This window comes from Monopterus albus, unplaced genomic scaffold (genome assembly GCF_001952655.1).
Source record: "Monopterus albus unplaced genomic scaffold, M_albus_1.0 scaffold4.1, whole genome shotgun sequence".
NCBI classification, from domain to species: domain Eukaryota; kingdom Metazoa; phylum Chordata; class Actinopteri; order Synbranchiformes; family Synbranchidae; genus Monopterus; species Monopterus albus.
Window position 1 is genome coordinate 4327288 of NW_018127884.1, and position 20773 is coordinate 4348060.

At 39.2% G+C, this 20773-nt stretch overlaps 4 protein-coding genes across 9 annotated transcripts in view; 2 read left to right on the forward strand and 2 right to left on the reverse strand.

The window, feature by feature from the left end:
• sdhaf2 (succinate dehydrogenase complex assembly factor 2) overlaps positions 1-463 on the reverse strand; it is a 3624-nt gene extending 3161 nt beyond the window's left edge. Inside the window, exon 1 of the mRNA XM_020608490.1 lies at positions 341-463. Within this exon, the coding sequence (XP_020464146.1) occupies positions 341-367 (27 nt within the window). The 5' untranslated portion in view covers positions 368-463. The remainder of the gene's footprint in view (positions 1-340) is intronic.
• Positions 464-509: 46 nt separating this feature from the next.
• LOC109964866 (cleavage and polyadenylation specificity factor subunit 7) lies at positions 510-6931 on the forward strand. Of its 3 annotated transcripts, none has more exons than XM_020608440.1 (10): positions 510-545; positions 1085-1180; positions 1647-1850; positions 2749-2852; positions 2960-3105; positions 3205-3535; positions 3818-3915; positions 5012-5156; positions 5288-5508; positions 6672-6931. In XM_020608440.1, exons 1-9 carry the CDS (start codon positions 525-527, stop codon positions 5502-5504), a joined length of 1362 nt encoding a protein of 453 aa, XP_020464096.1. In that variant the 5' UTR covers positions 510-524; the 3' UTR covers positions 5505-5508; positions 6672-6931. The 3 variants fall into 3 exon arrangements, with proteins under 3 accessions (XP_020464096.1, XP_020464105.1, XP_020464115.1); XM_020608449.1 differs by lacking the exon at positions 510-545 and adding an exon at positions 546-744; XM_020608459.1 differs by lacking the exons at positions 510-545; positions 1085-1180 and adding an exon at positions 549-744 and having other exon boundaries at positions 6672-6929.
• Positions 6932-7208: 277 nt separating this feature from the next.
• On the reverse strand, positions 7209-8554 carry polr2l (RNA polymerase II, I and III subunit L). Of its 2 annotated transcripts, none has more exons than XM_020608504.1 (3): positions 8462-8554; positions 7906-8016; positions 7209-7680 (listed from the first exon to the last, which is right to left on the reverse strand). In XM_020608504.1, the coding sequence occupies exons 1-3, from the start codon at positions 8524-8526 to the stop codon at positions 7572-7574; spliced, it is 285 nt and encodes a 94-aa protein (XP_020464160.1). In that variant the 5' UTR covers positions 8527-8554; the 3' UTR covers positions 7209-7571. The 2 variants fall into 2 exon arrangements, with proteins under 2 accessions (XP_020464160.1, XP_020464168.1); XM_020608512.1 differs by having other exon boundaries at positions 7221-7680; positions 8394-8531.
• A 7277-nt stretch (positions 8555-15831) lies between these two features.
• Positions 15832-20773, forward strand: part of dagla (diacylglycerol lipase, alpha) — a 31370-nt gene continuing 26428 nt past the window's right edge. For 2 of the 3 annotated variants that reach the window (XM_020608413.1, XM_020608428.1), the window contains exon 1: positions 15833-16795. The gene's annotated coding sequence lies outside the window, so the exon portion shown is untranslated. Of the gene's footprint in view, positions 16796-20773 lie in introns of all 3 variants that reach the window. The other variant, XM_020608419.1, reaches the window with a different exon arrangement.

The window sequence follows — 20773 nt, forward strand, 5'->3', positions numbered from 1 at the left end:
TCCTATCATACAGTAAGTGGGTGGATATGTACTGTATGCGCGTCTGTGGAATAGTTTTAGCTGTGTAGAAATCGCATAATCTCACGTTTCCCTGTTTTGTTGTATTAGATAGTACTACCTTCCAGCTGAACACGTTCACTGCAACTGGACTACTGACGTTTAACGCTACATCAAAATACCTAAACGGTTATTTACAGCATTACTAAACGGTTGTTAGATAATGCTATTCAATCAAAATAGCTCATTTAAAGTAACGCTAAAGTGAGCTCTAGCTAACACTGTTTGCCCAAATTCAAACAAAGACAGTGCAAATATATGTAACGTTTACTTGATAACTCACTCTTTTCGCAACAATAGAAGGCATCATTTTAAAACGATTTCTTTTTCTTTTTCAAAATTGTTACAAATGTTACTGAACGTCAGACAAAACAGTGAAATAGCAAGAGTCACGTGACAGGAAGCTAACGAGGGGGCACAGGACACACATTTGCAAAAGTTTAGTAGATACATTTTGGCCACCGGAAATGGCATATTCATTTTGCATGGTATGGTTAACGTTTATTGCCGACTTAGTATGTGTTGTGTAATTAATGTAATTTACATTTCCTCCATGTTAGAACTTCAAATGACTTGACTATAGGAACCAAATATTAATTGTTGTCAACCGGTTACCTATCTTTGTTGCACATGAACGTTCACGAAGATTAGCAACAATAGCATTAGCTGATGAAAGAGCCAGCCATGGTAAGGAGTAGATACTTGTACGTGTACTGATATTTAAAAAGACCTTGCGTGCATTTTCGAAGTGTTCATTAAACTATGATATCTTAACTTATGTTTTATTATCGGGTTGTCATATTTTGATTTAGCTAAGTCTGGCTAAGCTACTTCGTTTTTGTAGGCTCGAGCGAAACGATGGTTAACGTTAGCTGGCGTTACAAACAAGGCGTAACGTTAACTTTAATTAGAATTCCTGAATATTGGTAGTGCACCTGTTGTCAGTCTCCGCTGATAATTTGTGTGCAAAATATACTACAAACAAGAAACTCAACAAGCTGTAGTGCTATCAACTACATTATCCTAGGCCCTCGGTATGGCAGCTGCAAAACCTGCAGCTGGACCAAGTGCTTCCAAGAAAGGTCTCATAGGCCTTTACAGTGACCGGAATCAAAATGACGAGGTGAGTTTGATGTTAACATATTTTTCACCGCAGCAAATGCGCCAGTGAGAACATCAAAGGGGTGTAGATATGCGATTTAAAGTATCGGTGTACTGAAAACATGTTTAGAGTTATCTTTTTCTTGCATGCAGGACTATAGAATTGGATCCGTAAGTTACCTTTTCTCCAACTTTATTTTTCCAAGAAAAAAGTTCATCCTTAAAGCCCACCAAACTGGGTCTTGTGAGATATTTACGTAAAGTAATCAGGCTGTTAGTATGCATTATACTTCATGTTCTGCCAAAATGTTTGTATTACAGGCGCATTCCAGAATTGGAAGTATTAGAACGAACCCCTATCACTTTCAGCATCAGAGCCCTAGGATTTCCTTATGTTCTGGCAGTGTTTTCTTCGTTGATGCTTTGAATATTGAGATACACGGGTTGGCAGTATGCACGATGACCTTAATATTTTCTGTCCCACACAGGATTTGGACAGAATTGCTGAAGCAAATGAACTTTTCGATGCCGTTCTGACTGGTTCAGTTGATCGGGACAAGGAAGTTACTACCAATGTGTCCTCTTCTAAGGAGACGCCAGCTAAAGTGGAGGCTAAATCGACAGCAGGAAAACCCCCAAAAGGAGGACATTCACTGAGGAAACTTTCTTTATATATTGGAAATTTCTCCTGGGTGAGTGACACTAACACTGTGTTAATGTTAATTACTCTCTTACTGTATTGTCCACTTCTGTTGTTTGGTCTCTGTACATGAAACAGAGAAGAGAAATAAGCTCTCCATTCCTCAGTTTAAAAAGCTTAACAAAATGAGCTATACTGAAATGCAGTATGAGCAGATGGACTTGGCAAAAGGAAGAAAATATTTTTCATTTCAAAATCAGTCTTTGATGAGTCATCTAATTGCATGTACTGTAGTATAATGCCAAGTTAAATAAAAACATTTCACCAGATTGACATAGTCTAACAGTGCCAGTTGTATAAATAAATGGAAGTCTTCATGGCACAGTAAAAATCTTTAAGTACTTCTGAGAATAGCTTAAAATGTGCACCTGTTTTCCATCATCTTCCGTCTGCGATGTGCACCAGAAGCACCATAGGTCACACTGAAGTGAACAGAGGTGTGCAGTACTATAGTTCATACTGGTGTTATACTGTGATGATTAAGTGTTCTCTTAATAATTTTGAGCAGTGTATTTGGAACAATTTAAACTTTTTTGAACATATGGCTTTAATTATGTATATGCCTACTTGTTGTAGTTGCATCTCATTTAGAAAGAACAATGTTGCAAAGTTTGTAGAAAGACCAGACCAGTGTACAAAGCATAACCCTTGTTAAGGTACCAAGTCCAGAAAAATGTAACTGATTTCTGCCTTCCAAGGATTTGCAACACTTGAGACATTTTTTTTATTATAATGTTTCACAAACACTGTACTAACATTGGAAAGTAATAAAATATACATTTAAAGGAAATCATTTAACACAGTTATTAGAAAAACAAAAATCATTTATTCACCAAAGATCTCCAGTGGATGTTTTTCTCACCCCTTCTATCTAAACCTAATATTTCTAGTGGACATCTGACAAGGACCTCTTGTGCATGGCCCAGAGGTTGGGTGTAAAAGACATCACAGAGATCAAATTTGCTGAGAACAGAGCTAATGGCCAGTCAAGAGGGTAAGTGGTTGCAGATGTAGTGTTTATAAAATATAAAGAAATCTTCAAAACAAAAAAGCATTTTCTGTGGTTGACATAAGTGTTGTTTCATCTGCTCTGTCATACAGCTATGCAGAAGTGGTGGTAACCTCAGAAGAGTCATTAAAAATATTATTGGAAAAAATACCCCAGTGTGAACTCAATGGAGATAGGATAGACTGTCGCTTTGCTACTCGCCAGAACCTCGCTGTGTTTGAGGACATTGCAAATAAACGTAAGGGCACTGCAATCCTAAGAAAATACTATTGAATTTGCTGTATATTATAAAATGCCAGTATGACTGTCATCTTTGTCCACACTGTGTTTTCTATAGGTATACCCCTGCGTGTTAATTCCACAGATTCCAAGGACCCTGAGTCTTCGGGAACAATTCCCTCATTATTAATACGGCAGCCCAGCCCTCCCCCGATACCGTCACTGTTTCAATCACATCCGTTTGCAGAGAGGTTTCCCGGTCCTTTCCAAGCTCAACCGCCACTTCTCTTTCCACATATGGCACCGAACATCCCTCCGCCTCTTCCTCCCCCTTTGTTCCCTCCTCCAGTACATGTTCCTGGTCAACCATCTCCCAGTCTGTACTTAAATCCAGCATTCTTGGCCCTGGGACAAGATGGGCACAGCAGTAAAGCTTACAGCCAACAAGAGTGAGAACACACTGTTTTATATTTATAGCTATAGCAAACTACAAACAATAATATATTTTTTTCCATTGAAATAATATGAAACCTAATAATACTGTTGTGTAAAGTAGACCAGCAAAACACCAGGACAGAAAGAGCAATACAAAATACGAGCAAATGCAGATGGAACATACTGGGGGGGGGGTCAGTTTCACAGTAATTATGAAAAGCAGATATTTTTATTAATAATGTTATGGTGGCTAAATAATTGTCTGTCAGTATGACAACAGTCTGATTATTTTTCAGGCACACACCTCAAAGTACAGATTTTGAAGAGCTGATGAACAGAAATAGAGCTGTAGCCAGCAGTGCTATCACCAAGGCAGTGTCTGGAGCAGCAGCTGGTGAGTACAGCAGATGAGATTCAGTGAAGTGGAAGAAAGCATACAATAAGTCATGAAATAGGACCTACCAATGACTGACAGATTTTTTTTTTGTGTGGTGTTTCCTCAGTCATAATCCCTAGTCCCTGCCACTGAGAAGCATCATTGCAGCACTGAAACCACCTTATTTCTGCACAGTGATTATAGTACTGTAGTTACTTGATGAATAGGGATCGTTTTCTCTTGACATTGCATGAAATTAATGCACAAGCATGGGCAGTCACATCTTCAAGACTCAATTTTTTTTGGCTTTTTGGAAACATGCCTTTTGTTCTTGAGTGGCTTCTACTGAGTGACTTTACCATAAAGATTTGAGATGAAGTGTCTTAGTGGGCCTCCAGAACAGCTCGGCACTGGTTCTACAAGTCTCTGAACACTCTGAACTGGAGGGATGAACACTATTCCAAAAGATATTCTGTCATTTGGTGTTTTGATGATGGTGGTGGAGATGCTGTCTAAAATCACTCACAGGTGTTCAGTTCATCTTGGAAGAGCCCACTCATTTACTCAGGTTCTTCCTTAAATTTGTCACCTGTTGATATGTAGGTGAAGAAGGTGTATTGTGGGTAGATTACTGCCTAAAATGATCCACTTGAAATTAGTCACAAGATGGCTACAAAAAATGTGAAAGATGGGCTGAAGTCACTGTCTTTATTTCTGGATGTACAGTAGGTGTTACAGGAGATATAGATGATTGAAATGTTTCTCAGCTTTATACCAGACTCTGGTATTACTCATTGCTGGATGTATTCATGCAAGGAGTGCCATTAAAAACAAAGACTAATGCAGGCAACAGTATTTCTAAGCAGAAAGTGCCTGATGCAAATGGTTGCTTTTGTTATAAATACTGTATGTAACATTGGGTTATGATAGTGAGCTCTAAAGGTGACCTAGCTGACAATATTTTTCAGAGTGAGTGTCTGAAATTTCTGCTGAACTTTACTGTATATGGGGGTAAATGTGATCCGTTTCACAAACTGTTTATTAACCCTAATCTTGAGAGCTCTGAAGTGCCCTCTCTCTCTCTCATATGTAATCTTTCTAACTGCCATTGCAGGAGACTTGCGAGTGGCCATGGAGACTTTGTTAACTGCCATTGCCATCGTTAAGCAGTCCAGAGTATATGGAGATGAACGCTGCCAAGCCTTGGTCACCTCACTCAAAGATTGTTTAGTCTCTATCCAAGGCAACTACGGATACAGGTTTGTATAATTATGCTTCAGGTTTCACGGACATGATGCTTCTCATTTAAATACTGTACAGAAACTGAAGCAGAGGAATGAATAAGGATAAGCTTATCAGTCTGTATCGGACAAAAACACCTTTTTTGTAGGAGCAGTAGTCGTTCTGGGGACAAAGAAAGAGATCGTGACAGGGGTCGTGACAGAGAGCGGGAGCGCAATAGAGAACGTGACAGAGAGGATTCTTCTGGTTGGGAGGGTGCAGGAATGTCTCGAAGATACAGAGAACGTTCCAGGAGCAGAGAACGGGACGGGGAACGCTCACGGGAGCGGGAACGGCACAGAGATCACAGAGACCGATACCGCTGACTTGGTAAGCTTCCCACTAGTTTGTTTACTTAATCACATTTAATTTACATTCATCAGACTGTTTAATTATTTGCTCTGTCTTTTATTATCAGTCAATTTGTTGTGTTCCTTAGTGTACTGTATTATATGGAGCTTCTGAGCCTCAGAAAAATGTCACAGAGCTTTAAAGTGACGGCTTCCTAGAAGGTGGAAAACATGACAGTTCCTTAGAAATAAAGCCACTCTAAGTTGATCGTCCCCCTGGCGGCTGGTTGCAGTATAAATCATAAACTCCACCCCCTCCTCCTTAGCAAATGGGATATGAGCTAAAATAAAAATTCAAAGTAAAATAAAATTTTTCCTAAAGATGATTTGTCATCAGATGCAGACATTATCACACTGGCTTGTCTACAAGAGGTTGTTTTTCTAATACGTTTGTTTTTAATAAGTTTATGTGATGATATAAAAAGGGTTGTGTTTCAGATCACTTGATGGCTTTGATCGGTGGACTGATAATACAGCTCCATCTCTGGTCACTACAAAATGCACCACAAAAGCTAGATGGTCCCCCATGTATTCGGGATATTTTGGCTTCAATTTTGTGTAGTGGCAGGACGTGGTGATCCGTCATCCATTTATATAGTACCGTCTATCTTTTGTATCTAAGCAAAGGTCACCAGCTACAACTGGACTCCAGTCATGGACTGGGCAGTCCTGAGCAAATACTAAACTTTAGCAGACTGCCCTCCAGTACTTGGCATCATTTAAATGGAATGAGCTTTAAAATTCAAGTCTCGTCCCGTTGGATGAATCTAAACTTGTCATTATAGGACTTCTTCCTTCATAGTTTCTGAGGCTATTTATATGTGCCTCTGTGTTACAGACTGTGATGTACAGTATACTTTGTATTTCTTCACAGGTCTCTGTTGCAATACAGTTCTTGATCTCAGTACAGATTTTATTAAGTCACTGAGGTGGATTATATCACTTTATCTGATATCACAAAATCAGATGAACTTTTTTTTTTATATTAGTACTATTCAGGAATAAGCAGTATAGGTACTGGATGGATATTAAAAGTTAACACAATCCTCTCACAGGCTCGCTCTACAGTATATACTGGTAACCAAGTAGTCCATATTTGTTTTTTGTAAATGTGGCTTTGAAAAATATGCATTTTGTCCCTAGGCTGGTGGTGTTTCCATAAGTGTGAAGCAGAGAGAAGACAGGACTTTTTGTTTCTTCAGCAAGTTGTGTAAAAATCTGGAAGAATCTAAGGTGAGGTTGAGAAGTGTCCACAAGTCCGAAGTATAGTTTTTTTTTTTTTTTTTTGTCCAGTCATCTATACTTTGTGGGACTTTTACCTGTTTTATGACCAAAAAATGTAGTTGCATGCATTAGGACACCTCCTAATAACTTAAATAATACAGTGTAATGTTCTTGTCATTTTCTTTTGTATTAAATAATACAAAATTAAAAACATTTGCTGAAAATGTAATATCAGTGTTTCATTTCCTTAGGCATTTATATTACACCAGTGAGGACCACAACAATCATCTTATAATTACCTATATCTGTATTCTTGAACTGGTAAGGCATTTAAAAGCAGAATTAGAAGCAGTTAAAACACCTTAGTGACTTAGTGTTGTACACTTCTATTGCCATCAACCATTCTGACACTGGCAGATACTGTAAAAGTTGTTCAAAAACTTATTCACTGACAAAGGTTTTGGTTAATCTGCTTTTTGTAAATGTCAATGGGTGTCTAAAATGAATAGAATCAGTACAGACATCATGTAAAAATACCAGCAGTTAATTCTGACCCAAGAGTTGAGGTGCTGCTTTGTTTTAATACACAGTGCAGAGACATAGCACAAGTGTGTAGTTTCCAACTTCAAGTCCTGCTAAGGCAGTAATATAGGTGACAATGTAATTTTATAACGTTTATTTAGGAAAATCTCATATACATGCAGGATAATGTTCCAGAAAACAATGTGGTCTGCATTTGTGACGCATCAATATAACGTGAATCTGTCCATGCCACAGCCCCATCAAGTCCATGCTGTTTTTGAAGGCAGCCAGTTGCCATCACTTCTCCAACGGAGCATAATTCAACAATTTCTCAATAAGATCCACGTGAGAAAGGAGCATCCTCCGACAACAATATCTCTTCAGGCCCAGGGCATCCAGGGCATCACTTACCAGGGAGAGAGAAAGGTGTTGTCAGTAAATATGCATGGCATACAGATCACTAGAGAAGTTAAGATCGTGGATACTTATGCATACACTAACCAAGATCGCCCAAATGGCCACAGGTTGTTGCTATTATTCGCTACTGTTTGAATCTGACTGTAGACAACTGAATAAACAAGGGAGCAAACGTTACCATGTGACAATTGAATATGCTAAAATACCATCTCACCCCTCAGTATATTCGGCTTGAAGAAGGCCCAGGTACGCCTCCCACTTGTTACCCACGATCTTCCCACATGTGAAGCACCGGATTGGGATGATCATTGTAGCAACGTTATACCTGAGGACAGAGGAACATCACAGTGTTACCATCAATGCCCGGGTGCTAACGTTGTACTAGCAGGACAGTTGGCTAGCGTTGATTAACTGGTTATTGCTAGCTTAACACAATTTCTTTCATGAAAGTACCGGCGTGGCTAACGTTTAAGCGGTAGTAACTTAGTCAGCTTTAGTAATAAAGCAGATACGCGGTGGTAGAATCCACTGGAACGTTAGTTAAATCCCGTTGTTTAAACTAGATGGACTGTAGCCACGCGATTAGCACAACAGTAAAACAGTTAGCTAATGTTTGTCGCTAGAACGTTGCCACGTGTTTACACAGTTATTATCAAGCTATACAACAAACACGTCTAAAAATGACTAGCTTTATTTACTCACCGTCACAAATCTAGTTTACATAAAGTGTAAATATTAAGTTATTATAAATGAGACCAGTTGCGTCCTACTTGCTTCTGCCGCAACAACAGAAAGATGACTTCTTGTGCGGTTGACGAGCAGCTTTTAGGAGCATTACCGCCACCTTCCGGACTGGAGTGTGGATCAGAATGACTACGATGTGTTGCTTTAATAATGAAACTGTGATACTAAATACTGCCATAAACCACAATAATTATTTTCTAAAAATTTGAAGTGTCCTGTATCTTATATGGCCTGAACTCTTCAACATTTCTTTCAAGTTAAATGCTATAAGTTTTCTTTCACTTTTGTCTTTCTCTATTGCTATTATCTAGACAGTGTAAAAATACATGCCCCACTGTTTCCTGTTTCCCAGAAAACCCAGTATTAAGCTTCTTTTTCTGTATATGTTTGTGACCAAATCTCATTCTTTACATCTTCTATTTTTACCAATTCCTCTAGCTTCTCCTGCTTTGATTTACTGACATTTGCTTGCTTTTTTGTGTGTGGTTAAGAGTAATTAAAGACATAATGACTCTTGATCACAATATACAGTGTTTTGCAGCAGAACCATAAACAACAAAATGCATCCGTACATACTCTGAGAAAAGTGAACTCAAATTGCTGTCCCATTGTTCAGGAACATGAAGTATTTAAATTTCACACTGGATATTTTTTTAGGTGATGTTTGTTGCTGTTACATGCAAAGCCTGTACCTTGTCTGTAATTGTTACATTTTTTTTTGTGTTTGTCTTTAGAAAACAGCCTTGGATTTTGATGACTGCACTTTTTTGGTCATATAGCTAAATCTTACAGGATAGAACATTTTAAACATGCAAATCTCAAAATGTTTTCATTTGCAATGGTAATAGATTGCCCTGTATTTCAAAATCAGATATGTAACACATTCAACATAAATCACAGGTAGCCTTAAAATTAGGACTTTCCTAAAAGTTAAGCAGAGAGTGCAGGTGTGTCAAAAAATACTCACTTTGGGCTGGTTCACTGCCTTTAATAAAGTTAGAATTACAACCTCTTACTCTTTTACATTTAAGAGCTTGGGGGCAGGGGCAGTGTGCATAGGGAAAATATATTAGAAATATATCATGGCCATCATTATAATCATTACAGTCACCAAAACACCATTATTACCATAATCATCATCCATAACGTCACTGCCATTTCTGTCACTAACATCACACATCATCAACAGTATTTTTACATTATCATTTATGTAATTTAACTTGCTACAGCACGTGCTAATGAGGAGTCCTATCTGAATTATTGCATTTATACGCTGTTGAATTTATGAAAGTAGGATTTCTTTTTTTTTGGTACACTGTATTGTACAATGTAAGGTGAAGTTTGTTTTGGTGTTGGCTTACTATCTTTTGGATGTGTTTGGGGTGTTGTGCTGAGGTGAATGTGGTATGATCATACAATATTTTTCATCAGTAATATGTTGTGAAATTCATACATACTCTTACAACTAAAATCAAGTAATGGTGTGTGTCAGAACTGTCTGTAATCTACTTATGCATCAGGGACGTCTGCATGAGCTTTACAAGCGAGTGAACAATTTTGTTTACAGCTGTACAGGTGTGTGTGTGTGTGTGTGTGCGCGCGCGCGCGCGCGCAGCAATGACGGTGTGATTGCTTGACATGATTTTCCTTTGAGTAAACTATACAACAGTATTTAATCAGCATCTTACTGTCATTGTGTTGGCAACCTAGAATGTTCTTACATTATAGCTAAAACAAGATTTTTTTCCTAAAGCCACATAAGAGTAGCACAGTGAAGACAGAAACAGCTCCCATGTTTTGGCATCAGGTTTTAAACCTGATACTGCAACACTAATGGCTATTCAGCCTGCTACAGCTAAGTATCTACTGTAGGATGTAAACATATTGAACTGGCACAACCTTGGTTGTGTAAGACATGAAAGGTTATTGATTTATGACATCATTTGACAGTAAAATAAAACGTGTTCTTATTCTACAGCTAAGAATAACTTCACTATTCTTCTCTGCCACATACTGTACATGTTTAATCTCCAACAATTTCCTACATTCAATCCCTAAACCACTGCTTGCTTATATTTTCTCTCTCTGAAATAGCTGATTTCTTAAAATTGCACTGTGCTATTCTGTTTGACTTTTCTTTTTTGGATATGTAGGGACAATGGTGTGTCTCTCTCTTGCTACTCTGAAAAAAGACAAACTTAATCCCTTCACATGGGCATTGATTTAGTCCAAATATGTGCAGTACATCACAATGCATATTCTCAGCTATTTTCATGCTTTCACTTGTCTTATTTAAAAGTAAAATAAAGCCCAGAAACATCTCTGAGAGTCAGAATCAACATTATGAATACAACGTTACATAACCTTTTAGCAAAGTGTGAACCAAGCTCATTTTCTATGCAAGAATGCACAAATATTGCAAGTTTAAGTCAACATTTGTTCAAACTGGATTAAATAATACAGTTGAATAAGCCACCTTTACAGAGTTTAGTTGAGTTTAAGATCAGTACTACAGTGTGAGATTTTTAAGAAATTATTACAGTTCAGATGCAGTACTGAAGCATCTTCATGCATATACTATGTGTAATTATGCTCCATATACAGCCTAGATTAAAAGTTGAATGGTTCAATTTACTAGTGAGTCAAAGCAGTATGGGAAAAAACAAACAGGAGATGCACAGTGGCTCCCCATCCCCCATCTGTACCATCTGTGAACCAATCAGTAATGTTGTTCTAACTCATCAACCAATAAATACCTTAACCTAAAAGAATGATTTGGTTTTACTTTCTTCTTGCCAGTAGCAACATTCCCAGCAAGATGGCTCCTGCAGCAATAACAGCACCACCAATGAGAAAGGGTTTCAGGTGTTCCAGAGAGTCTGTGCCAGAGGCTGCAGCCTGCAGCTGCCTCAGCTCCTGGTGCCCCATCCTGGTGAGGAGAATGCTCTGGCCCAGGGACTGCAGGTGCAGGGTCAGCCTTGCGTGGGACTGCTTGCTCCTTTTTTTCTGCTTTAGATGCTGCCTTGGGTGCTGGAGCCCCGGACTTGGCCTTGGCTTCCATGGACTCTGACAGAGGTATGGTCTGGTCAGGCAGAGTCTTTATAAAGTCAGCTCTGTGCTGCTTCACTGAGGAAAAACAGCAAATAAATACAGCCAGATTATCCCTTTAAATTAGGCTCAGACATCACGTTATGTGCCCTGTTGAGAATAGAGACACTGGCACATGAAAGAGCCCTTACTAGACATTGTATTCACTGCACAGTAGTGCAGCAGTCATGTGGCAGTCAGGCCTTAAATGTGACCTTGGGAAAATATGACTTGATGGGAGCACTCTGATGCTCAGAGGGACCAGGAATTGTTTATTTTGGCCACAGATACTGCAACATAACCCTCCACCAGAGACAATGTTATGGCAGCTTTTTGTGTAAAGCTTTTTTATGGGACAATCTGCTAATGAAGGAAGAGACAATGACACTTCTAGTCAGTGACCAAATATTTATTATTTTTACCCTTACAAGAGCCTAATCCAGATGCAATAAAATAAATATTTAATCTCCTTCCCTGTGTAGCTCCCTGGATCTCACTGTAAAACGGAGTCATATGTGCTATAAATGGAGGACAAGATGGAGGAGAGAAATAAAGACCACAGTGACTGCCATGAAGGAAACCGGTGAATATGCAAATGATGAAAAATGCTAAAGAAGAATAAATAATACTGCTTCATAGCAGCTTGCACTTTACAGAGTAAAGGCTGGATACGTCTTTACAAAAATGCTTTCTTTTAAACCCTGCAGTGATGTGATTAAATAGATGTTGCATACCTGTCAACAGCTCTGTAGAGATTACAGGAGTAACAGATGGAGGGTGAACCACAGCAGTTTCTGAAGTCAGAATATCCTAAACATAAGAAAACGAGAGAAAACCCAGAGATGGAGGACACTAAAATCATGAGGGAGGATAATGAGAAGGAGAGGAGAGACTGGGATGTACCATCTGGTCCTCAGAATAGGGGGAGTCTATTCTTGGATACATCCTGCAAAAACAAACATTCCTAATCTGGGGAGTTTTTTTTTTTTTTGGCTGTAAAGGTTAATTCAGTGAGGCAAAGCCCCATATTTGATTATCTCTGCAATCGTTATATATTATACCACATTACACATAGGATCTTGAAATCATTTTGTCTGCTAATTTTTGAGCTACAGTACAATAGGAGCCAGTGTTTGGATAATGACTTTTGCTCTGGCTCTATTATAAAAATTTTTTAATGTAGGCTACATATACAATGGGTAACAAACATTAGTTCCCCCCTCTCTTATGCATGCATTAGATAAGAGCTCTCAAGTGGTAACTGTGTATATCATCAAAATCTACTGGAAGCCTCACTCCTAGCACTCTTTAAAAAATGCAACAGGGGACTGTGTGTGGCCTGGTAGTATTCATGTTGTGGGGTTGTAAATCTATTTACACAGTCACACTGTGAGGACTCAATGTCCTTGTGGCGACAAAAAGCAAGTCGCCAGAATATAAATTATTAAAAATTTATTTAGAGCGATGACTTAAGTTAGGTGTTAGGCAAGTAGCGATCAGAGTAGGTCTCCAGAAAAAATGAGTCAGGGTAATTGACGTGTGTGTATTACGTCAAAATCATAGAGCATCAGTAGTCATGCCAGTGTTTAGTGCACTACTTCTCTCTGTTTCACAATCCAGTGATACACCACAAGTTAGTTTACTGTTCTTTTTTTTTCTGGCTGGATACGTCTTTACAAAAATGCAAAATTTATAAGAGCTCTTTGCTTCATGTTAAATGTTCTACATGAGTAACAGTTTTCTCATTATAACCTAATGCTGTCTGAGAATGTCCACATTAATTAAAGACAGAATAGGAATCCATAATGGCAAGTTCAGTTGTCATGCATTGCATTAGCATTGTTGCAGAGGACACATTCAAACACTTCATTTGTTATTTTCAAATTACTAGTGAGCAGAAGTTGGGAATCAGGCACTTCACAACAAAAGTGGCTACACAGGCAACCAGTACTAAAAACTAACGTGTGGTTTGTGGCAGTTAGAATAAGTTACAGTGTATAGGAGGATGGTAATAACAAGCATAGTAAGATTCAAAAGTGATTATATTAACAAACCGCTGATGGTTATATTGCCAATGTATGGTCAGCAATATATAGTACAGTGTAATGCAATACAATTTAAACTACATCTGATAAAGTGGCCATATATTTGAATTGTATGATTTAATTCTCATAGGCTCTAGTTACTTTATAAGCTTTAGTTACTAGTTACTTCTCATACCTTTAGTTCCCTTTAGGTATTTGTCACACATTCTCCTTGTCTATACATATTACAGCTGTATTGATGATTGTCCAGAACTACTAAGCATTGGTTATTCTCAATGTATTTAATTTCATTGCTTATATATCTTACAATTGTATTGATGAGAATCAAGTGATACTGAGGTAGAAACTGCCTGCTTCAACTTCTGTAGAGATGAGATGTCTGCATCTCCTAAGTGACCAGACAGCCTATTTACATTTTAACAGAGACAGGGTGGCCTGTTTTGCACTCACACCTAGACCTGCTTGGCGTGTTCCTAGTTCGGTTTTGTCTTGTGGTGTCCTGCAGAGGCCAGGTGCTGCAACCTGTGATGTCCACCTGGCCAGTTTAGCATACCTATTAGCATCAAACACACACACGCACGCGCGCACACACACACACACACACACACACACACACACACACACACATACATACCTATACCCATACCTAGATTTACCACATTCCAACATAGAAATGCGAGCTCTGGCTCACGCCAAACGGCCAATAGGATCACAAACTATTGAAGATTGCACCCCTGGTCAGGGCGGAGCAGCCCAAGAAGATAAATGTGTTGTAAAAACTTAATTTAGGATTCAGAAGACGGTTCTCCTGCGTGAGCTCTGTCTCTCTGAATCCAGCGCTGTAAGACTTTCCTGTGATCAGACTTTCAGTAAACTTTCTGTTGATTTTAAACAGTCCTCTCCTGTCCTCACTTCTCGTGCTTCCAACAAAAGAATTGGGTTAATTTCTAAAGGAATTATCACCTCTTCAACCAAAAGTGAGCATATGACTTGATTTATTGCTGGGCTGTTGTTAGACTGCACTAATTTTTAGCTTCATGTACCTAATAAACTGCCAACTGAGTGTATAAAAAATGTATTTTTTTATTCCTTTTTTCGGTTGTCTTGTTCTACCTTATTGACATGTGTAAAGCACTTTGACTGTCTGATTAACAATGTTTTAGCCAGTTCATCTTAAATATACCTATAGCCTATAATGGGATGAAAATCAAACAATAAAACTATCCAATGAATACTGTTTAGTAATCATTTTCCTCTTTGTACTTTGTTTTACACTAACAAATTAATTTCAGTGACTGAGTTAATAGCTGTACTATACACACACATATAAAGTTTGTGTATAGCCTAGGCTGAGAGGGATAGGCTAGTAAACTTTTGGTTGAACGTGATAAGTGAATTTTGATGGTTCAGCTATTTCATCTGGAGTTTTACTTTTAGTATTTCCCAAATATGTAACATTCCCAAATATGTAACAGCTTTTTTACCCTTATGTTTTCCACTGAACACACACTATTGGAAACTTGTAGCTACAGCTGCTGAGACGCACCCATATTTTTTTCCCATCCGTGGATGCGCCTAACAAGCCGGATGTGGCATCTATCTACGTGTGTAAATCTAGGGATACACGCCTAGTCATGTTTGTCCAAAGATGAGTGTAGTAAGTCAAGATGGTAATCTGTCAAGTACGGAGTTGTCGGTCAAATATTGTACGTAGTGGTTAGAAAAGCCTCCCAAATCAAGTCAGACACGAACCCGCGCGTTAAAAAACTCGAAAATGAAACATCAACTAGCCTTACCCTTTAAGTTCCAATTTAATAGAGAATGTTAAGGTACTGAACTCAGCTCTCATTTCGGAAGCTAACGCTAGCTAGCAGTTGTCTGCAGATGACACACTGCAGATGAATCAATTTCTGTCTTGTCTGTGCTTATACTGAAAACTAAAGTGGACATTTGACGTAGTTGAAACATCCGCTACTGTATGTAGCTGTATGGAATAGTGTGTATATATAGTTTTTGAAATTAACATATAAATGTATGTAGTGTATATATATATCTGATTGATAATGAGAAAGATGCTCATAATGGCGCATACCCAAAATTCAACACGGCGTGACAACCGCTTCACCTTCTCTATATCTTACCTTGATGTAAACACATTAGTAAATTTTGGTTTTGTGACATGAATCATGATGTGATATATGCTGACAAAATGCTTTTTAAACTTTATCTTGCGCACAGTGTCAGCTATCTGGGTCTGCCTTTGGTTACTATGGTAACGTATATTGCTTTGGGTAAATAGTAAACTGCACATGCGCATTAGTTTGAGTTGTTTGTAACAATTACACTCAAAGATTCCTCAAACTGTATGACAGCTGGTCAAAAAGTGTGTCAAAATTCCACCCTGGTGTCTGGGGTTCCTTCACAAAGGGATCTGTGGCAACCTCTTGAAAAACAAGAGCCTCTTTGAATGATTTACTGATTCATTGATATTCACAACCAGCGGTGGCGCCCTTTCTCCGCAGCATCTCCTAGGATCTGTGGCTGCCATTTCCAAAACCGCGTCGGGTGTGCGTAAACAAAACGGGATTTGCGCAGCCAACCATCAGCCACGGAAGGGGAATAGCCAAATCGTACGTATTTTTATGTGAGAGAAATGGCCGAGGGGATGGGCCAGATTCTCGGGAGACACTGTCTATCCGTGCTGGGGTTCGGGAGTTGTCCGGCTGGTGGTACACACAAGCTGTTGACTGCAACGCGAGACTCAAAGGGTTCGGCTTTTCGGTCCAAACCCGTAGGGACTGTTATCTTCTGTGAGTAGAAACAATCATGCCTAGGTCCGACGAGGAGACATGAAAAGACCCACACTCAGTGAACTGGCACAGCCGACGACGTGTTGCAGTTTACCAGAGTAGCCAAGCCGTCAGTCTCCAGTGGTTTGAAAACGACCGTGTAATTACTGAGGCTCTTTGATGGCATTTGTCAGGTTCGCCTGACACCAGAGGAAGCTCCAACTCTTTGACGTCTCGGGGTTCATTCATCATCCAACAGTTATAATGGCGTGTTTTACGTTACGGTTATTATAGTCCTTTCGACATTTATGAATTCATCCCCCTAAACCTGAGCTGGTGTTGGGGAGAGCGAGGCTGAGGCGGGTCGGCCGTCGGAAGGATATGGGAGAGCGAGTGGAACCGATGCAGCTGGTCTTGGCAAGGCATCGTCAAAACACAGGTGAGCAGCAGCTGCCGGCTGAGGAGACTAACTAACCTGATGGGTAAGATACACGTAGATATACAGTCTGCACATGCAAAGCAGCCAGCTCACCACGCCGCGGGCTCCGTGATTCGGTTTTTTTAGCTCCTGTTTCTTAGGCCACATCTCCATTAGCTAGGCCCGCAGGATGCCACCTTTAGCAGCTGTGCTGGTTAAATGAGACTAGACGGTGCACTGCCGCCGCCGCCGCCGCTGATAGACTTGCTGGAATCATACATTAGTATGCTGTCGCACATAGGGCTGCAGCTAGCCTTAGCCTCAGTGGTGTTTATTTGTCCATAAATCATTTTATTATATAAAATGTTAAAGTAACAAATGCCAATGACGTTACAAGAGCCCAAAGTGATGTGGTAGTTTCTTAACCTAGTTGGTGTGAACTGCCTAACCTAATTAAAAGACAGAGCCCATTACCAGTGTTTGTGTTGACTTTTTCTGCTTGTTTAGTATCTAACTGCTCAGTAACTTTGTCTTTTCATTATCAGGACACTAACCAGACACATAAAATATATTATCCAGACTCTTCTTGGTTGAGGAGTAGATGAGATGAATTATTTTTCTTTCCTGGTACAGCCACAATAAGCAGAATGTCACACCTGTTTATCTTACGCACCGCGCCGGCATGCGCCCGCCGAATTCCGACGTCACCTCCGCAGATTTGGAAAAGAAAGTAAAAACTGTGTGATATCGGGAATGTTTTTGTAATGTTGTAATGTTTCCAAGCCACGGATCTGACGTTCACATCAACTTCATACCTTGATCTTGTGGCTGCACATCTCTGTCTAGTTCTTCTTTCCCCCATACACAACAATCAGTGACACTCCTCATGTCAACCTTCTAGAGCTGTTCCCCTCAGTAGCCCAGGTGAACAACCCAGGTTTATGTCTGTTAACAAAGATATTATTGTCTGTTATCCAGCTCTCCCCACCCCCATCTTTTTTTACTCGGTGGTCGGTCAGTAATGGTGTTTGTAACAAAAAGTTCACACTTTGAGGGTCTTGAAATGGTGAAAAAAAGAAACCTCAGATTTAAAAGTTCATATAAATAAATTTCTTTTACCCTGCTCAAGATTACTTTAGTGCATTTTTGTGCGTACCTTTGCTCAAAAATATTCATTATTGGCTAAATTCACATTTTCTTTTACATTACAATCATAAATAAATAAATAGATGACTCCACAGATTTCCATCCTGAATAACCGCAGAAAACAGTTTTTAAAAAATCAGCAGATTCCGTTGGGGCCTGGTACAGAACATTTCACTGATAAATTTGTTCCTCCCTTTCTCATGACTTCAGTTGCACAGTTCCTCTATTTTCATTATGCTCATTCCAGTCAAAGGGCGTAACATTTCACCCTAAATGACCAGAGGTGTCAGCTGGTGTGTTGAGCTGTCCCTGCAAGTATAGCAAACATCTCTAAGGGCTTTGAAAAATAATATATTACAATCTAAGGTGGTGATATGACTTTTGAGCAAATGGGACAGTGTAATGAAATTCAGTATATCAAGATACAAAAACATCGCAAATGTATCGTTTTGGTTAGTGATATATATATATATATATATATATTGCATGGTCTCCATACACCAGTGACTTCATATTTTTTTGTAAATAAGACTAACAGAACATAAGTCAACATATCTGATTGTCCTATACATAATCAAACCAGCACTAGAAAAGGGGGGGGAAAAAGAGGAATAAAGTAAAAGTGTTCTGCAGCTCGTCACACATTGTCATTGAATTTTTAGTTGTGTTATGATTGAATCAAATTGTACACACCATATCATGCATCAGATTGTATCGAGGCAAAGTCACGTCATCCCATCCCTAGAATGCACCCTTTTTAAAACATTTTTTTTCATTTTTGCTTTATTTAAAACAATTTCAGCATTTCAAGCTCAAACTTGCTCTGCATCAGATACAGAGGCCTCTTAGTGGAAACCCTGTGCCTCCTGGGAATCTTGGCAGATCTGTTGCGTCTTTGAGGTGGTTCTGCAGGTGACTGATAACAATAATGATGGCACATATTTAGTTACTTGTGGTGTGCCAATCCTTCAGGAAATTATACAGCACAAATATGTATAGAATATGAAGGAATGAATGCTCAATTTGGACAGTAAATTTAATTGCATGTATGGAGTTGTGTTGCATGTGTAAATTCAGTAGAATTCAGATAAAAAAATGTTAAGGATGTATTAAAGACTGAGTAAAATAAAGCTGTTAAGAACAACCTACTTTATGTTATGATAACTGCTCAGCTGGGAGTGGAATATAGCACAACTCTAACATGACCAAAGACTAAGGTATAATTATAGATCCACAGCTGCTCCTTAAGACAGAAAGGTTGTCCTGTGATACAGCATAGCATCCTAGGCTGCTGTTCTGTCGCTCTGTGTTTATCCTCTCTTATCTGTTTTAATTTCTTCTGTCAAAATCCAGTGTCTTTTTGTTTCCCGCCTCTATTTTTTCATCCTCTAATTTTCATTTCTTATATGTCACAGCATAAACACTTGTGTTATGATGCTGTGACAATCATAAACCCACACTAAGGATAGCAGTAATGTACAGACCTTCACCACAGAATTAAAAAAAGGGAAATGAATTCCTGTAAGTTGTCTATTTAGTCTGTCTAGTTTTACATGGAGTTTTTAAGAAAGTGATTAACAGTGATATTTTCAAGTTTGCTGGTGCTAATAATATTGTTGTGTTCTGTGCATGTACAAGACTGAGTTGTGTCAGATTTTCCCTGTGTATTGTGGAGAAGTGATATCATAGCATATACCTTCATTTTAGACTTGTTTTTCAGCAGTGCATTATGGGACATGTGATCCAGATAAGTCACGAATAAGGGCATGTGATGACACTCATGAGACTTAATGATGTGACCGGTGTTTGCAGATGATTGTGTGTTTGTGTGTGTCCCCCCTCTCAGACAGATTAACATGTATGGTAAATATATTTATATATATAACCTGCAGAACTGGAATCATGTGATTCTGCATTGAAGCCATTAAAAGACAAGTGTGTGAAAAACACCAAAATAAAGAACCACAATACATTTTGCACATTCTGCTGAAAATCTATGACTGTAGTAGTGTGTTGTATGGATAAAAATGCTGTGCTTGTCTTCAGTATCTGACCAGAGAGAAACAGACCTGCACATGTTTTGTGGCAGCACGCCACAGACAGGTTGGCAGAGTACATATGTTATCACCCTACACAAATACACACATGTACCCACAAATACGCACATGCAGTCTGCAGTACACATAGTATTACATCAACCGAAAGAAGAGAAATTGGAGTGGGAAGAGGTGAAAGGGATTGAGTGGGTGGCAGTGGGAGAAAAAGATGGAGAAAGAGGCAGAGGGAGAGTAGGAGTGAGTGGCACATGGCTTTTAGTCTAAAAAAAGATGAGAAACACAAAACCAAAACCAGAATCTGGATTAGCTGGGTAAGGAAGAGGATATGGACAGGGGAAGGCTTGAGGAGAAAATGTAGGTTTCCTCTGCACGGAAAATGGTGCAGATGCACACACACTCAGTTTTATGGTTATAAATGTCCTCTAAAATATGAACACTGAGTGTGTGGGTAGAAGGCGAATAAGGATAGAGCACAAGGATGGGAAGATGGAAGATGAGAAAGGCAGAGAGTGAGATGGAGATAGGACGGGGTAAGATTCTATATGATGGACAGAATATTTGTGTAGTGTGACAGAATATGAAGAGACAAATCATGAGAGATAGCAGGAGCAGGGCTAGGGATGTGACAAATACTGCAGAGAATCTTGGTCTGAGCAGAGTGTAACATTGACCCAGGCAGAAAAAGAGAGAGACTGGAGCAGATGGATGACAGTGCAGAGGGCAGAGGAGATGGAGAGATTTGGGACTGTGCTGCAGTTGCGCCATCATGCCGACCCAGTGTAGCCTTAGCATTCTC

Bases quoted from the DNA above. Each gene is read 5' to 3' on its own strand.
- polr2l (XM_020608504.1), bottom strand. From the start codon at position 8,526: ATGCTCCTAAAAGCTGCTCGTCAACCGCACAAGAAGTCATCTTTCTGT. The intron at 8,017-8,461 runs GTAGGACGCAAC...CTCTGTCCTCAG, and splicing joins TGTTGTTGCGGCAGAAGCAA to GTATAACGTTGCTACAATGA. The intron at 7,681-7,905 runs GTGAGATGGTAT...CTCCCTGGTAAG, and splicing joins CAAGCCGAATATACTGAGGG to TGATGCCCTGGATGCCCTGG.
- LOC109964866 (XM_020608440.1), top strand. From the start codon at position 525: ATGGCATATTCATTTTGCATG. The intron at 1,851-2,748 runs GTGAGTGACACT...TAATATTTCTAG, and splicing joins ATATTGGAAATTTCTCCTGG to TGGACATCTGACAAGGACCT. The intron at 3,106-3,204 runs GTAAGGGCACTG...TGTTTTCTATAG, and splicing joins TGAGGACATTGCAAATAAAC to GTATACCCCTGCGTGTTAAT.